Source organism: Caloenas nicobarica, chromosome 7, assembly GCF_036013445.1.
Source record: "Caloenas nicobarica isolate bCalNic1 chromosome 7, bCalNic1.hap1, whole genome shotgun sequence".
Lineage (NCBI taxonomy): Eukaryota > Metazoa > Chordata > Aves > Columbiformes > Columbidae > Caloenas > Caloenas nicobarica.
Genome location: NC_088251.1, coordinates 14716319 through 14730523, shown reverse-complemented (window position 1 = coordinate 14730523; position 14205 = coordinate 14716319). Strand labels below are relative to the sequence as shown.

Here is a 14205-nt window from a genome sequence, read left to right as displayed (position 1 = left end):
TTCCTGGGCTCCCTGGGACTACAAGCGCTGACACAGACAGATGTCCTCTCCTGCTTATCTGCAACCGCAGCATTTCACCTCCAACTGCTTGCGCCGCCTGTTGTGTTTAAGTCACTGATCTAGACAGAGCCACCTTAACAGGAATTTTGGATAGGTCTTACTGAAGGGGAGGAAAAAAGAGGACATAATGTTTAATTATAAGAAATGATTGAAATAGGCACAGACATACCCCGGGTGCCTCTGCACTGCAGCAAGCTCTAAACTTGTTATCGTTAATGGTTTAAATTTCACTGTGCTAATCATTTCAGGACACAAGCCTTTCTTGATAATCTAATGAATTATTCCAACATCCTTCAGCAAAAAAAATCCTCCATGACAGCACTAATTACAAGACGTTTTCCCAGTGCTTATGTAAAATATGACAGAGCAGCAGCTTAGGGAATTGCAGAAAACTGCTTCTAATTTCCACGGAGGAACTGACAAACACCTCTCTTTCATCTCTCCCAGCTCTCAAGTAAGATTTAACTTTCTCATTTAGTTAATTACCGAGTGAGGATCATCATTTTCCCGGATCGGAGCGGCACAGAGCCTTTATCGTGTTAACTTGTGAACTTGATCGATGGCTGCTGCTAAAACTTAATAACTTCACCCCCTGGCAAATTGTAAGATAAATATAATAGGAGAAACTCTGACAGTAAAAACCTGCCAGAAATGAGCGCTGTGTTTATGTTTCTTTGCAGGCAGCAAAAAAACAACCGACAGCTTATTACTGGGTGCGTGTTACTTATATTTAAAAGACTCCAGGCAGTTAACTTTCTGCGTACTGTTCAAACTTTACTCACAAGATAAAAGACACTGGGGAAAAAAAACAAGCAATGGGATGACAAAGAAAGGAACCATGGAGCTGTGTGTCCAGAGGAGGGATGGGAGGACAGACAGGAACCTCACAGTGATCGCAAAGCCACACTTGTCTCTATATCCTGAATATTCTTCAAGATTAACCACATTAAAAATACCCATAACAGTGAATCCAGACACGAAACTGGTTACAGCAGCAGCACAAAGATCAGGAATTTTGAAGCACGTTAGAAGTTGTGTGGAAAAAGCAGCGGGAATAAGAAGTACCAACGTGGCAGCGAGATGATTTGGTTTGATGCCTGTAAAGCTGCTCTTAGCCAGAGAACCACAGCACAGCTGGCTTTTCCAAAGCTACTTGTGTGGCCATGAAACTGCTTGCTACTGCCCATGATGAAGTACCACTCAATACCACTCCAGCGTAGCAATGTAACAAAAATGGTGAAGCGCAGCTGAGAATGTATGCCAGGCCTCCACACTAAAGGCAGAGCTCACATTTGAGAATCCTGTTGAAAGAGGGCTGTTTGCAGGGCCTAAAGGCAACAACAGCATAATTAAGAGGGTACAGCTTCGATCTCTATAGTTGGCTTCTTCCTTTTCAGGCTTGTAGTTACCAAATGCTGCAGAACTGATTCCCAGACTGCCAAGGCTAAGCAAGGAGGGAAGAAGTCCTTTGCAGCTTCTTATCAGCAACTTCCTATTAAAGAGCTCCTTTGATTTGAGAATTATGGGGTGGTTGAGGGGGTGTCTCACCATAAAGAGCAGGATCTCGTGAGCCATAGCACCTGAAAGACATGAGAAGGGTAGCCAGCTCCTCATTTTTCTCCTTTGCAGGATTAACCTGCTTTTCCAGTGTTTGACTTGACAGCAAAGCTACAATGCTAGGTCATTAAACAACTCACTCCATTTACTTTTATTTTAAAAGCTCAGTTTAGAATCTAGCCATTTCTGTCCGCCTCCATCTCACATAACAGTCTCTGTGAGGTTAACCATGGGTTTAGCACATACATGGACCTACTCGCTCAGTACTGAATTAGTTTCCATGCTGCAAAGCTCACTGAAACATTCTGAAAAACGAACATAACCCAGAACTAGATGATCATTGATCACATCTGAAAGTCAAAAAGAAAGCACCATGAAAGAAACCACAGCATCTTTATAATTTATTTTCAAGAGAAAATTCAAAATAGACGCTCACACTGAAATTAATAGTCCTCTGGATACCCAAGGAATTAGCATCTTGCCTGTCTAGGGCTCCTAGCTGCTTGTTCGCATCTGGTTTCTAATCACGTTGCAGAAAAACATTGATAAAAAAGGATACACCCAGATGAAAGATCACTGCAATTATGCTGGACACAGCAGCCCAACCTGCTGCACTTCCTGAAATCTTGGGGTGGCAATAGTTTTCAGAGGTACCATCTAAGTAGCTATCATCTGGTGTCAGCCTGGAGGTCACCTGGCTAAGGGTATTACCACAGACACAAAAGAAAGGGAGAAGGCTGTTCTGGTTTAGGGCCAGAGAAAGCTGCAGACACCAGAGAAGTAACACGCTGAGTCTCCCAAGGGACTGCGGAGGCAGGACTGAGCCACAGGCACCTGCACACCAGCTTTACAAAGAGCAGCAGTAATACCTTGCTGCAGAAGCTGCTCCCCTCCCACACTACTACATAGTAAACAGCAACAGGGAGAGGAGATTAAAAAACTATTCTTTTAAGCTAATACTTAATGTTTCAGACAGACTAATAAAGTTTAATTGTCTGGAATCTTGTAGCTCTTCCTGTAAACTTTCCTTTAATATAGGTCCCCAATCTAGATTTTAAGTGTTGGCAAAAACCTCCAAAATAAAATTTCTCTGATGCCAACAACAGTTGTGAACTGGGAGTCCCTCTCCTCCTCCTCCCTTATCTCCTAGTTGTCTTTGCAAATAAGCACTGATGAGGAATCTGCTTGCATCAGCACAGCACTGGCATATGTTACTTTCCCAAACTACGATCCCTGACCAAATGCATATCTAGACATATGAGGGGGAGGGCAGACACCATCACTCTTAAAGAGCTAGATTTCAGAGTGCATTTTTTATTAGTTGTGAAGTCATCATATACACATTTCAAAGCAGATCCTCCAGCAACAACAAATCACGTACAGTGGAAGTCACCAAAGGAAATGCTTTCTTCTTCAGCATGGCTACCACAACCAGAGTTGAACTGCTGGGACCATTACATGTTATTACTGTTAATGGAGGGAAGGAATATGCACATTATCAACTTGGAGAACCAGTCTACTAAAGTCATCAGGTAATGGCCAGTAGCAGCAAAGGGCTCATTTATGGCAGGGAAAGGCATCAGCTATGCTCTAAGCAGCAGTTTCATAGTTTTCTGGAACAGTTGTTTCTGTTTTTAAAACACCCAAGCATGATCTACTGCCTGAGTGAAGTTACTCTTTATGGGTGTTATTGTTGATTTTGTTTTCGCTCCAAGTACTCCCTTAACTCGGAGAGAGAAGCAGCCATGAACAGGTAGGTGGCCTCCAGTGATTCACAACATGGCTGAACAGTGAAGAACATATCACCAGGAGCAACACACAAGTAGAGGGGGAGAATGACCCAAAAGACCTGTTATCTGAGCTCAGTAACACTACTGATTTTCAAAACACTGTGGTTCTGTCTATGGACAGCTTTTATCATCAAGAAACACAAGCCCTCCAAGATAGTTTATCCAGTATTATTTTCCATGAGTTTCCTCCTTGGAGATGCATTTTGCTACCAACAACAAAGAGGGCACAAGCGCACCAAACTACCTGGCCAAGGCAAAGCTAGTGATTCAGAACTGGAAGTATGAATATACATGCTGGATATCATGTACCATTTCCTGGCTACAGGAGTACTACATATTTCCAGGCGTACTGGAGAGATGCAACGGATGAAAATGCAGGAACGTTCTGAAGAATCACAAGATTCAAGTGTGTGCTTTGCTCCCACTGCAAATAGACTCCTTAGATCTGCTGGCAGAGTTGGCTACATGAGCACTCTCTAACCTATTTCAGTCAAAATAAGCTTGTTAGCAAAGACCTGCTACTTAAACTGTCTAAACTAAAACACCTCATCATAACTGAAAGCAGGTTTGCAGTTTTGCTGACAGATCCTGGAGGGCAGCAGCCTGCAGCAGCCAGATGAAGGCTGATGGTATTCTTTTCCACCAACACAGCTACATCTATAGGAGGACATCTCATCAGTTCACACTGACTGATAGCAATACTACTGCTGTTAGCAGCCACCACAGAGGCAGCTGTAAAAGGAAAAGTCCATGAAGTACTCCTGCACAGTGTCAGGTCAAAGCTGGTCAGTGGGCTGTAGCCAATATCTTGACAGATTTGCCCTGTAGCCTCCCATAACCACTACAAGAGAACTCCATAATTCTCACCCACTAATGCCCACTGTCTTCTTGAGATGAGCTGTTCCGCTGACCTTGCAGTCAAATGTTACCTTGGTGGCAAACTGGGGTGATTCCCATCAGAGACCACCAAGATTGCTAGGGGAGTTGGATGTGTTTGGCCTGGAGAAGCCTGTGGGCTATCTACTAGTCTTCCATCACCTCAAGGGAGGTTACAAAGGAAAGTGAAACAGTCTTTTCAGAAGTGCCTAACAACAGGCAGAAAGACAACAGGCACCAGCTGTAGCAAGCAAAACTCTGGACATTGAGAGATTTTTCGAAATATGAGTGGACAAGGTCCCAAGCAAAATGAGCTGTGAAGGCAACCCTCCTCTGAACAGGCAGTTGGACTAGAGACCTCCAGAGGTTCATCTCAACTTAAAGTTTTCTATGAATTTATATCTTAAGATTGTGTTGGTCCATTGTTTCATTGGTACTTGTCAAGAGATTCAAGACCTGAGGAACAGACTCCAAAAATACAAGCTAAGGACATTTTCTAATGAATTCTGCATCTTCAGAAATTGCATTCGGTTTAGTTAGGCCAAATACCGTTGATGAGTGAAAATACATAGCAAAAGAAAGGCAAGAAATAGTACCCTCTGCAACAACAAGCAACCAGCTCTGACCGTAACAGCGTGTCAGGAAGGTGAACGCCGTGTCACAGCTGACCAGACCTTCTCCCCATCACCTGATACTCACACTGCACAACCCAGAAGACCAAGTCACAGACTATCACACCAGAGATTCCTCCTTGGCTATGCTCAGCTGCCAATAATCTTGCCAAAAACCCCCTCAAACTAAAGGGAGGAGGGAGCCTTCCAGTATTCCACTCCCCATAGAAGACTCAGTGAAAGTCGAATTGTTTGAATATAACATCTGAGCAATATAAAAACCCCAGTAAACTGAGGCAGAACAGGATTGCTAGCCTCACTTGGTTCTTCTACATACTGTATTTTCCACATAATATTCTTTCCCTCAAAGGCATGACTCCACTGCTCCTTTTAATGAGATTAATAAACAGTGAAAATAGTATAAATCTACCTGCCTTTCCCTTTCTACTAATAGAGACTAAGTTTTTTTCTTTTCATCCCACTTCTGAGAGTTACTTTCCTGTCATATCAAGAATGTAATCAGTGCGGAGCACAACATGTGAGAAATTTCTTCCATTCTCATGCACTGACGCATCTCACTGTAAATTTATCTAAAAACCACCAACACTTTCTTTAACTTCTACTATAATAATTGGCTAAACATCTAAGAACCAATTACATGCTGAGTAAAGTACATTCTCCTTCCAACAGTTTTAGATATATTCTCTTTTAAATATCATTAGGTCTTCTACTGTGAGAATTATCCTCCTTTATGAACGGAAGGGAATATAAGACTTTACCATCGCATGCTATGTGTTAAATACCTCTGTGATACCTCTCACTTGTTTCCTGTATTTTCAGTCAGCTCCCAATAGCCTGTATTAAGTCTGGTATTAGTATATTCTAAAATGCACATTTGCATCGTCTCATCTAGGAATAGCAATTTGGGATCATGCTGGGAAAAAGTATATGCAACCTTGTGATACAAAATAAAATTAAACACTGAGAGAATTCAATGTTCCCTACCAAAGACCAAACTACAGATGCACCATTCATAGCCTGTTCCTTTGATCGAGGGGTTAGAGCTCCCTCTAGCACTCTCAAAACAGAAGAGCCGTAGATGCTAAACTGTGACTATCTGGTCTCATCCAAAGTGGTCTTAGGTAGGGTTGTCCATAACTTTTATTTGATTTACTTTTTGCTGTCACATGAATAATTAAGAATACATCCACTAGTTTACCTGAAATTCAGGAGAAACAAGTGTCAGGAGAAATTCCCTCTACTAACAATTAAAAACTCAGATTGCTATAATTAACTGATCTCTATTTTAAAATGTAATTTAGGACCAGCTGAAGGATTATCCTGTCAGCTGTGTGTACAATGTCAAATGTAGCAAGAAATGAAATGAAAAAGTTGTTGAAATTTTTCCATTTTCACGGCATAAAAAAGGTCTTGCTACCTCACCCTTCCTTGCAGCTGACAAACATCCCAATGCAGCTGACAGGCCGCCTGCAGTTGCGAATTATGTGTCTATTTCAGCATTAAATATTGAGTAATGCCTCTTAAGTAAAACTCAAAAGGTGTAACCCTGCTGAGTTCTGCACGATGCTGAAGACAGAGAAATATCTCATGACAGAAAGAGTGTCAGCCCTTTTTAATCATAGGTTATTACTTATTAATTCTTGATAAACTGAAAGCTGGCAGTACAATGTAAAAAAAAGAAAGGAAAATGGGAGCCAAGTCTTTTCAGTTTTACTCCTAACTCTCCCACTGCCGCCTTCTGCTGCCACAGGCAAGTCACTCCTCTTCATTTCACAAGTCTATCAGTTAAATAGATGTATCCTAACACACTTCACACAGAGGCAAAGCACAGCTTAATGCTGGGAATGTCTTCAGAGGCCTCTGCACGAAAGGTACTTGGTGAAGGCGATGCCACCAGGTGACACCCCACCACACTCTACACAAGCGCAAACTTCCCCTCAAATGCCAGCAAAACCATTTGTCACTTAAAATCTAAACAAAACACACATGTTAGAAAGCGTATGGCCTCGACTTCACCAATTAGAAAAAGATGCAGCTGTACTAATCATGTCAGCAGCTTTCCAAAGCAGGATCAGAAGTTGAGTGCTTTAAGAAAAAAATTTACCTTGAGTTTTCTCAAACTGAGCCACCGCATCCAGGCACCACCCCTAAAAATCAATACAATCGTGGAAACAAGTACGCACCCCTGAAGGTAAGCACCCTAGGGAGGGTGCGCTTCAGTGAAGTTCCTTCACTCATCACAGCAATTTCAATATGTAACCACCAGAGGACTTCTGAACATTTCTTGGGTTGAGGAAGTTTGCAATTTCAATACTAGCATGTGACAGAGACGAAGAAATACAATAGGATGTGTTAGGCTACGTTTCCACTTCTCTGACAAGTGCAGTAAGAAAGACTAGAAGTAACTAGACCCGAGTAGATGACAGAAGCACCTGACAAAAACTTCCCAGCATTGCCTGCTGGTGTCCTATAGTCCCAGTCGACAGCTGTCCTTGCCATTCTGGGCCCAAACTCTGTACACAGTCCTGCTGCTGCACCCAAACCCTGACACACAGAGCTTCCCTCCCGCAGTACAGATGGCATCCAAGGCCATTCCTTTCATCCCCTTAAGAGGACTTGGAGAAAAGTGCTGGCAATGACTTCTCTCTCCCCACACCTCTTGCATGTGGCAGGAGAGGATTACAGTCCGACATCTGACCTGTCCAGCGGGAGTGAAAGGACATCTGAAGCCAAAGCAAGACCTCTGCAGCTGCAGCGCTGTTAGAGATGCCAGCAACCCTTCAGCTGCGTGTCTCCTTGGGCTGACACTGCAGTCCACCTGTTCTCCCCTGTATCTCCACATAGTTGTGGCTTGGAACCAAATCAGAGACAGGTAAGTGAGGTTGTGCTGACTGAACTGCAGTAAGATAATGGTATTAGCAGCACCCCCGCACATATGCGTGCCCAGATACTGAAACTTTCCAGATCTCTGACCACTTCGGTGTGTTAGAAGCAACATATCTCCCATCTTCATTTAGGAAGCAGTCTGCAAGTCGGTTTTGTGCCTTTGTTACTTCCAGACTGTGTAATTTAAGGAGATCGTTGATGCTATCTTGGGAGATAAAGGGCAGGAGCAGCTAGTGCCAAATGTAGCCCTTTTCATGCAAACAGGCTGCCTACTCCAAATGTTGGCTTTGTTTCTGGGTGCAGTGAGAGACTTTGAATTGTAAGTAGACATTCTGCATATCTAAAACTTGGGAGAAGCAGGTAGCTATAGCAGAGGAGGTTAACTGGGACTATCGAATTCAATATTGCCCCTGCTCTGAGCAGGTTGGACCTCCTGAGGTCTGTTCCAGCCTAAGTGACTGTGTTTCTAACCTCAAAGCTCATCCACACTTTCCAGGCTTGTGGAGAGAAAAGCAATTTAGATTTTGACTGAAGCCAAATTATAGTTGTCTGATGTTGATGTATTTCATTTGTCATAAGCAAAATCTGACATTCTTTTTAAAAGATGCTGTATAGAGAATTATTTTTTTAAAGGCTTTCCAGCTCTGGGCTTCACAAGCCTTTGCTATTTTATTGTTCTTTGTAGCAAGCAAACACCAGGTTCTTAAAAGAGTACCGCAGATATGTCTGCTCTCTGGCTTCACAAAAGCTGAGAACATGCAGTATTCAAGGGACCTGTTTGGACATCCAATCTTGACTTTCAATTCCATCCCTTCAACTATTTAAAGTTTTTCAAAAACTGTTGATTTTGTTATGATGCATGTGTTCTCTAAGAACTGCAACTGATTCTCTCCAAAATTATTAAATTCCAAACTTATCCTCACCTATGACCTGAACCAGTTTCAAAACTCAGGTCTCAAAGAATGAATTTATTAACTGTAATGCCTAATTATCTGCAATCTTCTAAATCAAATCACAAAATACTCCTGTTACAATGCACCTCAGAACTGTCTGGGATTACAAATCATGATCCAGAACAGGGCTGACAGATCTAAATTAACATAGCAGGAGAACAACCTGATTCAACTCTGTAATTTGCACAGTTTTGTCAAATCTAGTGACTTGAAAGAAAACAACACATGCAAATAATTGGCATTAATTAAGCAAAAATTTTATTACCTACAATCAAAGACTTATAAGGAAGGTCTACTTGTCAGAAAGAGGGCTTTTTTGCTGAGAAATTACAGGTCTTACTTACTTGATTAACAATCTGATTTTTTTTGTAGTATAGTTGTTAAATTGAGTATTTTTCACTTTTATTTTCTTCTAAATGAATGTTAGTCTAAGCATAAGAGCTATTGTTTAAATTGACAGAAGTGGGGTCAGAAAAACCAACACTGAAATACTTTAATCATCATGTATTTTAACTAAATTCTCAGTTTGTGGTTACTGCTACAAGGGTTTCATTTTGCTTTGAGAAGCAACAGGAGGATCTCAGACTTACGGATATGAGAAGACAGTTAAACCTGAACCTGTGCACACAATTAGGACAGACCAATTGTATTTCACAAATTCAGAGCATCATGAAGGCAAGTTTGCCTGTTGGACACAGGACCCAAGCAGCCTGGCTGCATACAGGGCCCTTTTCATTCCCTAATTTCAAACCACTCTCTGAGCTGAGCAGGTAAGGACTACCTGCCTATCAAGATTTACTATTAAGGTAAAATACATAATTGCTGCTACTTTGAATACTATTTTCAGGTCTGTGAGAACAACTACTTGATTGCTCATTTTTACTTTTCCTCAACAATAAGGTTCAGCAGCGCAGACAGTGGGTACTGCTGTCTGTCTCCAAGCTGAGCCTCAGTTAAGCCATCAAACACACGCAACAAGGGGCTGCCTGCCTTGTTGAAGTCATCTTGGATATGGGCTTCCACGGGCAGATTAACTCAAATCTATTTTTGTAAACCACAGATTGTGTTAAATATACATGAAAGAGAATATGGAACAGTTTCTTTTAATGCACAACATGAGTTATTTCCCATTCTAGGTTGCCTCCAAGAAAATTCTAAATTTTAAAATCTGCTAATTAGTGGCAGTGATTACTGGTGAGAACTAATCCAGCCAAGCAGAGTATTTGCTGAGTACTGCAAAGGGCAGAACAAGTTCCAAGAGAACAAAGAGACCAGGATACCTGACAATAAAAAGGAGGAGTATGCAGTCCTTTGCCCAAGCTTCCTTTTCCTTTCAGAAGAAATGCAGGTTGTGTCACGGCCTTAATGTGACACTTAAACAATAAGCTTTGCATCAGCCAGAAGAATTAGATCTTTACATGTACCTAAGACTGTTAATAGCTCCAGTACAGTTTAGGGCAATAATTTGTCAATTTCTGTGTATGAGAGAGCAATCAGAAAAGTAAACACAAATAAATTCCTCCTAGAAAACAAACTCCTCAACCACGAATACTCCAACACCTTCACTGTTTCCCTTCCCTCGCTTCTTAAAGTAAGCCACTCCCCAAGGATTATTCAATTTATCCTAATAAAAGAAAAAGGATATGACTGCTCTCTAAAAATATATGGGAATAAACACCAAAAAAGGAAGAGGAACTATTAAAACAAAAGGAAGAAACAAGCCAAAGGACCAGTGGTACAATCTCTCCATGAATAAGCAAGCTTGGAAACAGAGTTTCTGGTCGCTACAACAAATGGGCTCTGGAATCATCTTCTGATGGAAACAAAATGGAAAAAGTACCTCAGACCAACATTTAACTAGTTGTAAGATGAAACTCAGTAAGTTCACTAAAGGGACAAAGCAGTATCTACAAGATATGAGGCTGGAACCTCAAGGTGACCTGCAAGGTCCCAGAAGGTAGAATGACACAAACAAGGCAATGTACAATTCTGCAAGAGGACATACATCACCTTATAGCTTGGAGCACACTTGAGAAGGCAAAGACGTAAACTTGTTGACTGGTAACTGAGCAAACTGACTTTCAATGAGTAGAGAACATTGATGGGACTGTGGGCTCCACTTGATCATGGATGATGGGTGACTGCTTCTCCCAGAAAAAGAGCTGTCAATCCTCAATCTGGCATGTACCGCCATGAGCTTGAGCATACCTGAGATTTATGAAAAGTACAACCTACACCTTTCCACTAGGTGCTGAACTGCTGAGTTGCACATGACACACAGGAACACTATTTATTCTGATAAGGTTTTATCCAGCTGTCTCAGCTCCAGGAGATTCATGGGTAACTTCAGGCTGCCCTGAGGCTATGCTCGTTGCGTCTGTAGTTGGTTCAATAGGATACCCTTTCATGGTCCCCGATGCATTCAAAACAAACATATTACATGGGAACAGAGAATATATCTTTTCATACCTTCACTGCCTCCAGGCAAACTCTCGCAGGATCTAGGGCAAACCTTTAAGCTGTCCGTTCACATGATGTTTGGATGCTAGATGAAGATCTGGATGTTAGTAATGCAAGTGACCTCAGAGTCCCTGACATGGAGGCACTTTTGCTGGAGGAGTTACCTTCAAGTCACCACTGACTGGGAAGATTAAGCTGTGACCTGCTGGGCAGTCAGCTGTTTTAACTAGCAACTCTGCTGTCTCCAGGGGCAATTATCTTATTGTGTCCATAATTAAAATATAAGACACATGGCTGATGTCAACATTGTTGCTGTCTCCTGCTAGCTTCTGCCTTTAACTGACCAGTTATCTGGGTATAGGTTGCAAAGGGTACCTGCCATTCTTGGGACCATAAAGAACAAAAGCTCAGACAGGTGCCATCTGGAGCCCAGTATGACTCCAAATCAATTCTTATGACCAACAGGATCAAAACTTGTCCTGCCAGTCAATGGTGATTTACCTCAAGAGACAGAATGATGGAGGCAAGTGTCTGTCCTCCAGACAGACCATTTAAGTTGAGCTACTTGAAGCCCTACATAAGATGAAGGGTTCTTTAGCTCAGTATCAGGAAACTCTGAAGGTAAACATGCCTCCACCTGAGGACAGGATTTAAAGCCTGTTGATCTGGTCTTTCACATTAGAAGGGGTTCTAAGTGTCAGCACTTTATCCAAAGAAGTTACTATGGTGACATATGGTCAAAAATGAAGGTAAAGACAGTTATGTATTTGGAAGTAAATCAAGGGCAAGACATCAAGTCCTCCAATGATAACTGTTTTATTCTATTAAACACTATTCACAGAATCACAGAACGTTAGGGATTGGAAGGGACCTCGAAAGATCATCGAGTCCAATGCCCCCTGCCAGAGCAGGAACACCCAGATGAGGTTACACAGGAAGGCGTCCAGGCGGGTTTTGAATGTCTCCAGAGAAGGAGACTCCACAACCTCCCTGGGCAGCCTGTTCCAGTGTCTGTCACCCTCACTGAGAAGAAGATTCTTCTCATATTTAAGTGGAACCTCCTGTGTTCCAGTTTGTACCCACTGCCCCTTGTCCTATCATTGGTTGTCACCGAGAAGAGCCTGGCTCCATCCTTGTGACACTCGCCCTTTACATATTTATAAACTTTTATGAGGTCACCCCTCAGTCTCCTCTTCTCCAAGCTCAAGAGCCCCAGCTCCCTCAGCCTTTCCTCATAAGGGAGATGCTCCACTCCCTTCATCATCTTCGTGGCTCTGCGCTGGACTCTCTCCAGCAGTTCCCTGTCCTTCTTGAACTGAGGGGCCCAGAACTGGACACAATATTCCAGATGCGGTCTCACTGCAGACCCAACAGCGCAGCTCCCATTGCTCAGCTGATAACTTATCTATGCAATCCATAAATTCACATTTCTCTGACCCCACCTTCATGGAAACTACAAGATATATTTTAGGGACTAGAACTTTAATATATGTATTGATTTCATTAGTACAGCTAAGGATTTATAATCTCTCTAAAGACAAGTTATATTCTGTAATAGTTTATAAATGATTGTTTAGCTATTAAAAACTAAATAGGTAAACTTACAAAATTATGTCTTTAAATAAATGTTCTCCTTATGTTTTTATATTATTCACAAAAAAGTTTAATGTACTTACATTTCATAGATCAAATACCATGTTGCATTACTTGAGAAACAAAGTTACCATGTATCACAAGTTGACTCTTACTATGTATAAGAAAAGAGGACAGTTAAAATCAAATAAAAACTTTGAATCTTCCCAACTTCCAAGTGTTTCACCTATAAAAAGATACTACTGTAATTTTTAAGCGAGGAAGGATTTCTGGGGAATAATAATATTGATTATATAGCTGGGAAAATCATACAAAACCTTTAGATGAGACTTGCTATTACTTTTTCAAACACACAAAAATCTTCTAAGTTAAATTGAGTCTGAAAATCGTGACCCAGTTTAACCTGGTTTTGTGTTTATTTGAGCTTTTTTGTTTGTACTGTTGGTTTTGTTTGGTTGGGCTTTTTTGTTTGTTTTGGTTTTGTTGGTTGTTTTTTGTTTAGTTGGTTTGTTTTGTTGTATTGTTGATCAGTTGTTTGTTTTTTTAAGAAGAGAGAGAAATTTTAAAGAAAATGTTGCGGTGTTCTGTCAACAGCTAGTAGACAGTTTGATAGCCCTCACAGGGCAAAGAAAGAAATGGATAATTGGAGTGAGTAACATATAGTTTACCTAGAGGTAGGAAAATTCTAACACATAATACAAATAGGCTTTTCACGTGCTGGACAAAGCATATATATTCTAGGAAGTGCACAGGTATAGGGTCCACCGAGTCCAGCATTCGGCTTGAGGCCATTACAGGGGAAATGCTTTGGGAACTTTTGCTACTTAAACACAGTCTGGTGTGTGCTTGGTTGCCTGAGTGTTTGGTTCTATCAATGTGTTTATTTTGGTTGCAGGAGCTCTTTGAAAGCTACAGGGCAGGGTGAGAGAGAAAGAAGGGTTCTGGGGAAATTTCTTTCTGTATAGGCTCTAATTACTTAATGATTTTCTTTATTAGATCCAAACTAGGCAGGCTTATCCATACGACTCGCCTTGCAGCAGTTTGTACATGGATTCAAAGTATCTTACTCAAAGATGAAAGCTGCCTCTCTACAGAGGACTCCTGGCTGAGTGAGGATGTCTTTAGGTCGCAGAAGCCACTACAAGCTGTATCCTCCTCAGAGCACACACATTGTCTGAGAACCTGGCTGTACATCGAAGCCTTTGTGGTGGCCTCAGGCCACTGCTAGCTTTACAGAAGTAAAGCTACAGAAGTAGCTCTGTAGGGTTCCCTTTTATGTCAGTCCTAATGTTCAGAAAGTTACATCCATACGAGGAGTATTTTAGAGAGAGTTTGATAAAGAGGTGATGGTTATAGAACTCGTGATGAAAATTGGTGGGAGTCCAGAAAGTGAGCACA

The 14205-nt window shown here is 41.6% G+C and overlaps 1 protein-coding gene across 5 annotated transcripts in view; it reads right to left on the bottom strand.

Moving 5' to 3' along the window:
• BTRC (beta-transducin repeat containing E3 ubiquitin protein ligase) overlaps positions 1-14205 on the bottom strand; it is a 123760-nt gene that overhangs the window by 34979 nt on the left and 74576 nt on the right. The window contains exon 1 of one of the 5 annotated variants that reach the window (XM_065638614.1): positions 7020-7065. The exons of the other annotated variants lie outside the window; for them this stretch is intronic. Coding sequence (XP_065494686.1) covers positions 7020-7049 — 30 coding nt within the window. The 5' untranslated portion in view covers positions 7050-7065. Of the gene's footprint in view, positions 1-7019; positions 7066-14205 lie in introns of those variants that run through there. 5 annotated transcript variants of the gene reach the window in all.